At 37.4% G+C, this 9,944-nt stretch overlaps 1 protein-coding gene across 2 annotated transcripts in view; it reads right to left on the reverse strand.

Moving 5' to 3' along the window:
• LOC109229986 (probable 1-acyl-sn-glycerol-3-phosphate acyltransferase 5) overlaps positions 1 to 2,015 on the reverse strand; it is a 3,280-nt gene extending 1,265 nt beyond the window's left edge. Inside the window, exons 1-3 of one of the 2 annotated variants that reach the window (XM_019395581.1) lie at positions 1,787 to 2,015; positions 710 to 1,299; positions 448 to 578 (exon numbers count right to left, since the gene is read on the reverse strand). In XM_019395581.1, coding sequence (XP_019251126.1) covers positions 448 to 578; positions 710 to 1,269 — 691 coding nt within the window. In that variant the 5' untranslated portion in view covers positions 1,270 to 1,299; positions 1,787 to 2,015. Of the gene's footprint in view, positions 1 to 447; positions 579 to 709; positions 1,408 to 1,786 lie in introns of both variants that reach the window. The other variant, XM_019395547.1, reaches the window with a different exon arrangement.

A 9,944-nucleotide genomic window follows, 5' to 3' on the forward strand; every position in this document is an offset into this window, starting at 1 on the left:
ACCCCCCCCCCCCCCCTTTCTTTTTTTCCTTTTCCTCCTCATAATACTACTGATAACCAAACAACAAAACACAGCCATATCTGAAGACAAATGATTACTGTACTGCCATCAAATTTAGTTCACAAGCAGACTCCATCTAAATGAATCCACTAAATGCCCCTCATTGTTTAGGCAAAACAAATGAGGAAGTAATAGCAAATACTTGCAAGTTGCATCATCTGGGTGAGAACATGGAGGAACGATATTGGATCTTGAAGATATGGAATACTCAGAGTAAATAGAGAACTTAGGCCACTCTTCATCAAAAAAAGAGAACTTAGGCCACTAAAGTGATCCAATTTAGCATCAGAAATATTATTCCTACATTATGGAAGGTCAAAAATAGGAACACTAATTATTAACATCGTCCAAATAATTACACAAGGAAGAAGGTAAAAGAAGTGCTACCTGCATCCAGGGAACCTCTCAGTTCCTCCAAACAAGCACAAAAACCTTTTGTCTTTGGAAGAAGTACGTTCTTCAGAATTGGCAATCCGTTTTCAGAAGCATATTTTTGACTACGGATGCACTTCTGTTCTCTGTATTAAAGCAATGAAGCCACTAATTCAATTAATTGATTCTGGTACTAAAGAGGAAATCACTAATTATCATGCCACAAGGACACACAATCTCACATACATATACATAGAATTCGAAAGTAAAAACATACGTGAAATCAGTGCCTTCTGGGAAAACAACAAGCCACAGTGGATCTTGAGGATCTTGATAGGTCCCGAGCATCTGGCGCAGCTTCAATGCATCAGCATCCCATTTCCTCTCAACAGGTATGAACTCCATGACATGAAAAACCCATCCAAACACTGGCAATCTCATCAAACTGCTCTTAAGTATATACCTTAGCGAACCCACACGTCCCTTGCGCAAAGCAAGATCCCACAAGTACATCCAATCAACCTCAGTTCGATGGTTTGCAATAACCAAGACTCGCTTCGCTGATGGAACAGAATCTCCAGAGATCACCACCTTGGTTTTGTTAATTTTTTCAAACCAAAAGGGCCACAAAGCTAACCAACATCCGAAAACAAAGGATATTCCCACTCTGCTATAATGGACACTGATAGTTCGCATGACAATAGCAGGCCAAAAGCCAAAGAACACTAACAGTATAAATGCAGAGAGTACTAACACAATTAGACAGAAAATACCCCTCACCATCCTCAACGGGGTTAGATTACGGTGCCTTGGTTGCTTCCCAAAATCATCAGCCATTTGAACATTAATGAGGTTGCAGGCAACTGACTACAATTAATAATAAGATCCACTAATTAATCCAGAACTGCAATATTACTAGGCATCAAAATGGCAATCAACCCAAATGGGATTAAAGACCTAACTGCCTCTATTATCCTGTAAAACATGAACAAAAAGTTGTTGTGTTAGCTAACACTAAAAAGGGCAGCTCTACACTAGCAATAAACTCATTAGAAAGTAAACCTTGATGTAAAATAACTACAAGAACTTAAACAGAAAGTTCAAGCTTTTTAGCTCAATGTGGCTTTAAGAAACAAATATGGTACATTATTCAGTTCAGAAACACACAGTTAGTATGAGAAACAATCTACTTCTTTTTTCCTAATTTAAACACCCAATTCAGCAACCTTAAACTTAAATTGAATAAACAGTCCACTTGTATACTAAAAGAAAGAGGCATTGACCTCGAATTCAAGAACACAAACACAAATTCTTGAACTGAACAAGTACACAGAAATGTAAATTGGGAGGATACCTCGGGAGGGAAGCAAAAAGAGCTAAGAAATTTAGCTGAAAACGTTCTTGGGTTGAAGGATCCAATGTGGCTAGAGTCTCAAAAGACAGAAACGTGCACTTTTAGCTAAGACCGGAGAGACTTCTAAAATGGTCGTGCAAGCACAGTGTATACGGAGTTCGGGTTTTAGGCCGGGTCAGCCCGTATATGGGGGAATTATGCCCCTATTTTCTAGCAGCTTTTCATAGGTCTCATAATTATTTAGTCCTTGTGTGGTTATCAATGATGTTGATGGGGTGGGTACCTTCTCTTTTCAACCACATTCTCCTGATGGTGACTCCCTATGTCCTAAAGTTCTTTTTTTTTTTCATTACTTATTGGTATTGGGATATTAATTAATTGCTTTCGAACTCTGATTAATTTGCTTGATATAAGATTTATTTTTAAAAAAAAGCTCCCCAATACGTCTAGTTATGGATGAAGAAATCTTGTTTGAACCAAATGTTATTATTTTCAACTTCCACCCATTTTTTTCCCCGAATGTCTACTAAAGGCTTGTGAAATTCATTATTTGCATATACTACTTCGATTATGAGTATTCACAAATATTGTACTTAAATATTTGAACCTTGAAGTTACATATGAATATGTCGGATGAAATAATTAGTACTTGTTTTTACTCACTCACAAATTTCGAAAACAAGATGATTTTTTTCTCCGAAATTGTGTTTATTTGATACTCCATCCGTTCCAAATAAGGATGTTAAACGGGCCGAGTTGACCCGGTTCCGGATCGGCCCGGACCGGTAAGAGGGGGCTGGGCTGGGCTGGGCTGGGTAGGGGGTTGGTCCGGTTTAGTTCTTTGAAACGGGTAACCGGCCCGGTTGAACCCGGAAGAGTGAACAGTAACTGTAACCGGGTTAACCGGCCTGGTTTAAACGGCTACTTTTTTTTTTTTTAATTTTCGAATTCTGTGGGCAAGAAATTGAACAGGAAAAAAAGAAGGGAAAAAATGGCAAGTAGTAGTACTTGTACATGTTCTTGTAGATCCATAATTACTGCAAAATCAAATGTTATTAATCGATTTGCAACACCAAGAGGATTACAATTGATTTTCCCTGGAAACCCTAGATTAAAGCAAATACCCAGAATTTTTGTGGTAAGAGCATCAGCAGTTGATAGTTCATCTAACTTTGTTGAACGCATGGAAAAAGCCTGGTTGATTTCCAAGGTATTTTTTTTACCTATTTGTATTATGTGTTTTGTTTATCTGTTCATATTGTCAATTCAATTATATGATCAGTCAACTATGTAAACAAGGGCATGGGCGAAGCTATATAGTCCTCAGGGTGGTTCGTCGAAAATTACACTATGTATATAGGTGAAATATTGCATTTTAGAGGTATATATTTAAAACCCTTGGTGAATTTACTTGTTGTTCAAATGTAAACCTTTCAATTTGTAAGTTTGAATTATGAAATAAAAGTAGCACTTGCAAATTGCAATAAGTGCAATTTTTTCTCATCTTCCTTGTATTCTTTATGTTAGTACTTTGTATTAATATAACTTACAATATTTATAAAAAATTCCAAAAAAAAAATTAAAAATACACTAAACCCGGCCCGGCTCGGCCCCCTCAACCCGTAACCCTTACGGTTCAATTTTTACCCGGATGAACCCAAACCCGTTAAACCCGTTAAGAACCAACCCGGAACCGGCCCGGACCGTAACCAGTACGGATCCAAAAAATAGAGGCCCGGCCCAGCCCGGCCCACCCGTTAAACACCCATAGTTCCAAAAAGCTTGTCTTAGTTTGACTTGGCACAAACTTTAATAAAGAAAAGAATACTTTTAAAATATGTGGTGTAAAAAATAAATTTGCGTCAAGAAAATAAAATCAAGACCGAAAATATTGCAACAATCGTGATATTTGATTTCAAATAATGTGAGTGTTACAATCTCTATGATTCCTCTGATTCTACTTTTCCAACATAAATTAAAGGGCCTTTGAGCTTGATCTTGAATTGGAATTTGAGTTATCCGTCACGAATACTTTGATTGTTGCCACGAATTGTATCACGAACAAGTAGCCTTGATCTTGAACGCCTTGTATTTAATTTGACTTCGTTTTTTATCCTGAATACTTGAAATTTGTGTTGAAGTGCTTGAATGCTTGAACACTTGCAGTTTGCAGAGAATTGTGGCATTTGATCCACGAGCTCCCTGGTATCTTCTTGTTGTAACTTCTGGTGTCTTTTCTGAGTTATGAAGACCCCTATTTATAGTTGTGGGAGGAAAGTGTTATGATAAGAACAAACTCTTTCCGATCAATCATATTGAAGAGTGACAAGGCCGCATTTGATTGGCCAGAACATGTCACTTGTGTTGGATTTTGTTGTTTAATAACAAAAGAAGTGTGAATGGAAAATGGTGGAAAAAAGAAATGGAGGGAAGTGAAATTTTGAATGAGTTCACTAATGCACTTTGTCCCTCATTGGTAGAAGGAAAGAAAATCTTTGTGTATATAAAGAGAAGCTCATCTTTTAGCTCTTAAAGAGCTAAGAAGAAGGCAAGCCTCGTGCCATCGTCGTCGCTCGGCTTCGGCTTTGGATTTGGATTTGGATTTGTCAAAGATCGATTGATTGATTAATCTTTTTGGACAAAATTCTTTTCAAATATTTAATTAATTAATTAAATTAATTAAAGAAATTCAATCCGGAATAACCCATGACCCGCGATCCGGTCCGGTACGGCCCGTTTTTCTTTCCCGGATTATTTTAAATCCGTTTTAAACTTCCCGCAAAATTTCCAACAACCATGGCTGTTCTGAAACAGTGTCACACCTGTTTCAACAGCCATGGCTGTTCTGAAAGGTTGCAAACCTTTTCAGAAACAGTACCAAATTGGCTATAAATATTCCTTCAAATCCCAGAATATTTACTTACGAAATTCTCTGATAATCTTCTTCTTCTTCTGCACAAAAATTCCAGTGTGTTTTGCAGCCTTCGAGTGGTTCGCTGTTCATCGGCGTTCTTGGTACCAACACTCCGGTGAGTTAAATCGTTCTATCCTGGGAGGATATATTCCAGAACCTCGGGTACTTGAGGGGAATAATTTCCTTAAGGACACACTGTGTATTCAGTGGGGTCGATTTGTTCCTATACCATTTTCAGCATTCATTTTGAAGAAGTTTACTGTTTTCGGAATTTAAATTCTACTAACTTTCTGTTTCTGTTTTCAGAAAGATTATTATTTAATTTATTTACAGCAATACAGATATATAGCAATCTTAAGGAAATTATATTTATTATATTCTGTATTCTGTCTGAATTTTACTATTCTGATTTGAAGATATAAAAACTTCATCAGAGTATTGAAATTCAGAAAACGATTTGAAGAACATAAAAACTTCATCGTTTTTCTGTAAAACAGTATATAAAAACTTCAGTTGTTTTTATTACGTACTGTTTATTGATTACAGTATTATTTACTGTTCTGGTTTTGCCATTAATTGATCTCTTCTATTGTTGACAGTAAGAAATAGCAAATGGAAACGGAAATCCTTCTGCGACTGTTGGTGCAACGACGATAGCCTCGTCAAGCCGCACTGCTGTTCCTCCGGCTGAGAAACCGGGAAAATTTTCTGGAACCAACTTCAAGTGCCTGCTGCGGACATGCCGGACAATGAAAAGTTCATGGTTGTTGAGGCGTGGAAGCAGGCAGATTTTCTTTGCAAAGGCTATATCTTAAGTGCTTTAGAGGATGACTTGTACAATGTGTACAGTGCAATGAATACTTCGAAAGAATTATGGGACGCACTTGAGAAGAAGTACAAGACAGAAGATGCATGCTTGAAGAAGTTTGTGGTTGCCAAGTTTCTAGGCTATAAAATGATAGACAGCAAAACTGTGGGAACCCAAGTTCAGGAGCTTCAACTTATTTTTCACGACCTTATTGCTGAAGGTGTGGTCGTGAATGAAGCATTTCAAATAGCTGCTATAATTGAAAAATTGCCTCCTTCGTGGAGACATTTCAAGAACTATCTGAAGCACAAACGCAAAGAAATGAAGTTGGAAGATCTTGTGATACGTCTAAAGATCGAGGAAGACAACAAAACAGCCGAGAAGAAGTCTCGTGGAAATTCAACGATCATGGGAGCTAATATCGTTGAAGAGACTGCTCCAAAAAGTAAGAAGAGGAAGAGGTCTTCTGGACAAACTAAGGAGCAGAACAAAAGGAAATTTAAGGGCAGCTGCTACAATTGTGGAAAAGTCGGTAACAAAAGCCCTGATTGTCGTCTCCCGAAAAAGGATAATAAGAAGGGACAAGCCAACATAGTGGAGAAGAATAATGACATTGATGATCTTTGCGCAATGCTTTCGGAATGCAACCTAGTTGGAAATCCGAAGGAGTGGTGGATTGACTCTGGAGCCACTCGATATGTTTGTGCTGTCAAAGAAGCATTTGCGACTTACTCTACTGCTGGTCCCGAAGAAGAAATTTCCATAGGAAATAATGCAACAGCCAAGATTGAAGGTTATGGGAAGATATTCCTGAAGATGACTTCCGGCAAGGTGTTAACTCTCAACAACGTTCTTCATGTTCCTACTATTAGGAAGACTTTAGTTTCTACTTCTTTACTTGTAAACAATGGATTCAAATGTGTATTTGTTTCTGATAAGTTGTTGTAAGCAAGAACGAAATGTATGTTGGAAAAGGCTACCTCACGGAGGGCCTTTTCAAACTCAATGTAATGGTTGTTGACAGTATGAATAAAATTTCAGCTTCTTCTTATTTATTGGAGTCAAATGATTTATGGCATATTCGTTTAGGACATGTCAATTATAAAATCTTGCGGAAGTTAATTAATTTAGAAGTATTGCCTAAATTCGAGTATAATAAATCGAAATGTCAAATATGTGTTGAATCTAAGTTTGTAAAACATCCTTATAAGTCTGTTGAAAGGAATTCAAATCCTTTAGACTTAATTCATACTGACATTTGCGATATGAAGTCGACACCATCTCGAGGTGGGAAAAAGTATTTTATTACTTTTATTGACGATTGCACTAGATATTGTTATGTTTATTTGCTTAATAGTAAGGATGAAACAATTGAAGCATTTAAGCAATACAAGAATGAGGTAGAAAATCAATTAAATAAAAAGATCAAAATGATTAGAAGAGATAGAGGTGGAGAATATGAATCTCCGTTTGCATAAATATGTTCGGAATATGGAATTATCCATCAAACTACTGCACCTTACACACCTCAATCCAACGGAATTGCGGAAAGGAAAAATCGGACATTAAAAGAAATGATGGATTCTTTATTAATAAGTTTCGGATTATCCGGAGTTTGTGGGGGGAAGCTATCCTTACAGCTAACCGAATACTCAACAGAGTACCCCACAGCAAAACGCAATCTATTCCATATGAAAAATGGAAAGGAAGAAAACCCAACTTGAAATATTTCAAAGTGTGGGGGTGTCTAGCAAAGGTACAGGTTCCTTTACCTAAAAGGGTTAAAATTGGACCAAAAACAGTAGATTGCGTTTTCATTGGATATGCTACAAACAGTAAAGCATGTTGTTTTTTGGTTCATAAATCTGATAATCCCGAGATACATGCTAATACGGTAATGGAATCAGATAATGCTGAATTCTTTGAAAGCATCTATCCGTATAAAACTGAAAGCGAGTCGTTAAGTGAAAGACCTAAACGACCTCGGGAAAACCCAAAGGAAAATACTCCAAGTATAGAAGATCCAAGGCGTAGCAAACGTCAAAGAACATCTACTTCTTTTGGACCAGATTTTGTGACATTCTTGCTTGAAAATGAGCCTCAAACTTTTAAAGCAGCTATGTCGTCTTCTGATTCGGCATTTTGGAAAGAGGCAGTCAATAGTGAGATTCAATCAATTTTGGATAACCATACATGGGAATTGGTTGATCTTCCTCCAGGAAATAAGCCTTTAGGTTCGAAATTGATCTTTAAACGAAAAATTAAACCTGATGGCACTATTGACAAATATAAGGCAAGACTTGTTGTCAAAGGTTATAGACAAAAGGAAGGCCTTGATTACTTTGACACTTACTCGCCAGTAACAAGGATAACATCTATTAGGGTGTTAGTGGCACTAGCGGCCATGTATGGTCTTGAAATCCATCAAATGGATGTTAAAACAGCTTTCCTAAATGGAGAATTGGAGGAAGAGATTTACATAGAACAACCTGAGGGTTTTGTGGTTCCTGGTAAAGAAAAGAAAGTGTGCAAACTTGTTAAATCACTTTATTGACTTAAACAAGCACCCAAACAATGGCATGCAAAATTTGACCAAACAATGTTGGCAAATGGATTTAAAATCAACGAGTGTGACAAATGTGTTTACATTAAAAATACTCCAGGTCATGAAGTCATTGTTTGTTTATATGTTGATGACATGTAGATAATAAGCAAAAGTATGGCAGATATAAATGCTACAAAGCGCATATTGGCTAGCAAATTCGACATGAAAGACTTAGGAGTTGCTGATGTGATCTTAGGAATCAAAATTCGCAAGACTCCACAAGGTTTAGCATTATCACAGTCTCACTACATTGAAAAGGTACTTTACAAGTTCAAGTATTTGGATTTCAAAATTGCCAAGACTCCAATTGACGTGAGTTATGCACTTCAAAAGAATGAAGGTGAAAGTGACTCACAACTGGACTATGAAAGAGTATTGGGAAGTTTGATGTATATCATGAATTGTACGCGACCAGATATAGCATGTGCTATTAGCAAACTGAGTCGGTTTACAAGTAATCCCAATCAAATACATTGGATGGCAATGAAACGAGTTTTGGGATATCTGAAACATACCCAAAATTATGCTTTGCATTATAACAAATATCCTTCCGTGATCGAGGGATATAGTGATGCAAATTGGATCACCGGATCATCTGAAGTTAAATCCACGAGTGGATATGTTTTCACAATTGGGGGTGGATCAGTGTCTTGGAAATCATCCAAACAAACGTGCATCGCCCATTCTACAATGGAATCTGAATTCATAGCTTTAGATAAGGCAGGTGAAGAAGCTGAATTGCTCCGGAATTTCTTGGAAGATATTCCATTTTGGCCCAAACCTTTGGCACCTATATGTATATATTGTGATAGTCAAGCGGCAATAGGTAGGGCAGGGAGCGTTATGTATAACGGTAAATCTCGTCATATTCGACGGAGACACAATACCGTTAGACAACTACTCTCTAGTGGTGTTATCACAATTGACTACGTAAATTCAAGAGATAACGTATCGGATCCACTTACAAAGGGCCTATCTAGAGAGGCAGTTGAAAGATCATCAAAGGAAATGGGGTTAAAGGCCTAAGACAAGTCATCATGGCGGTAACTCTACCTAGCAGATTGGAGATTCCAAGAGCTAGGTTCAAAGAGATCAAACAAAGTTATGAATGACGGTTCAACATTGTCAACTAACTCAACCCATTCTCGTGATGAAGACAATGTTCAAAAATGAGGTAAAGCATTAAGGCTTTTTGATGAGTCAATAAAGCTTAAAGCTTTTTAATGATTTGCTAAGTCTGGCAGGATATGACCAGATAGTGTGTCTTTAGGATTACACGTTTAGGAATCACCTATGTGAGTGTGAAGTGTAAGCCGCTTCAAGGAGAATGAAAGTAAAGGCCCATTCTCTAAGCGCTCATGAAACCAGGCGGTGTTCATGGCTGAAACGAACACAACCGTGAGAACCATAGATGGTTAAGGATTGATTGTGTGACTTATGTTGTCTAGGTATACAACAAAGCTCGACGGTTCAAAGATATCAAATCTACTGATTGACCGAGTATATCCGATATAAGTTCACTATGGAAAGTTCAAAGGGAAACCTACTTATCCAGATGCAATTAATTCTTGCATGTAAAACACACACACGTCCGTGCATTCCTTTAAGTTTATAGCCATTCCCCATTCATGTGGGGGATTGTTGGATTTTGTTGTTTAATAACAAAAGGAAGTGTGAATGAAAAATGGTGGGAAAAGAAATAGAGGGAAGTAAAATTTTGAATGAGTTCACTAATGCACTTTGTCCCTCATTGGTAGAAGGAAAGAAAATCTTTGTGTATATAAAGAGAAGCTCATCTTTTAGCTCTTAAAGAGCTAAGAAGAAGGCAAGC

Source organism: Nicotiana attenuata, chromosome 1, assembly GCF_001879085.1.
Source record: "Nicotiana attenuata strain UT chromosome 1, NIATTr2, whole genome shotgun sequence".
NCBI lineage: Eukaryota > Viridiplantae > Streptophyta > Magnoliopsida > Solanales > Solanaceae > Nicotiana > Nicotiana attenuata.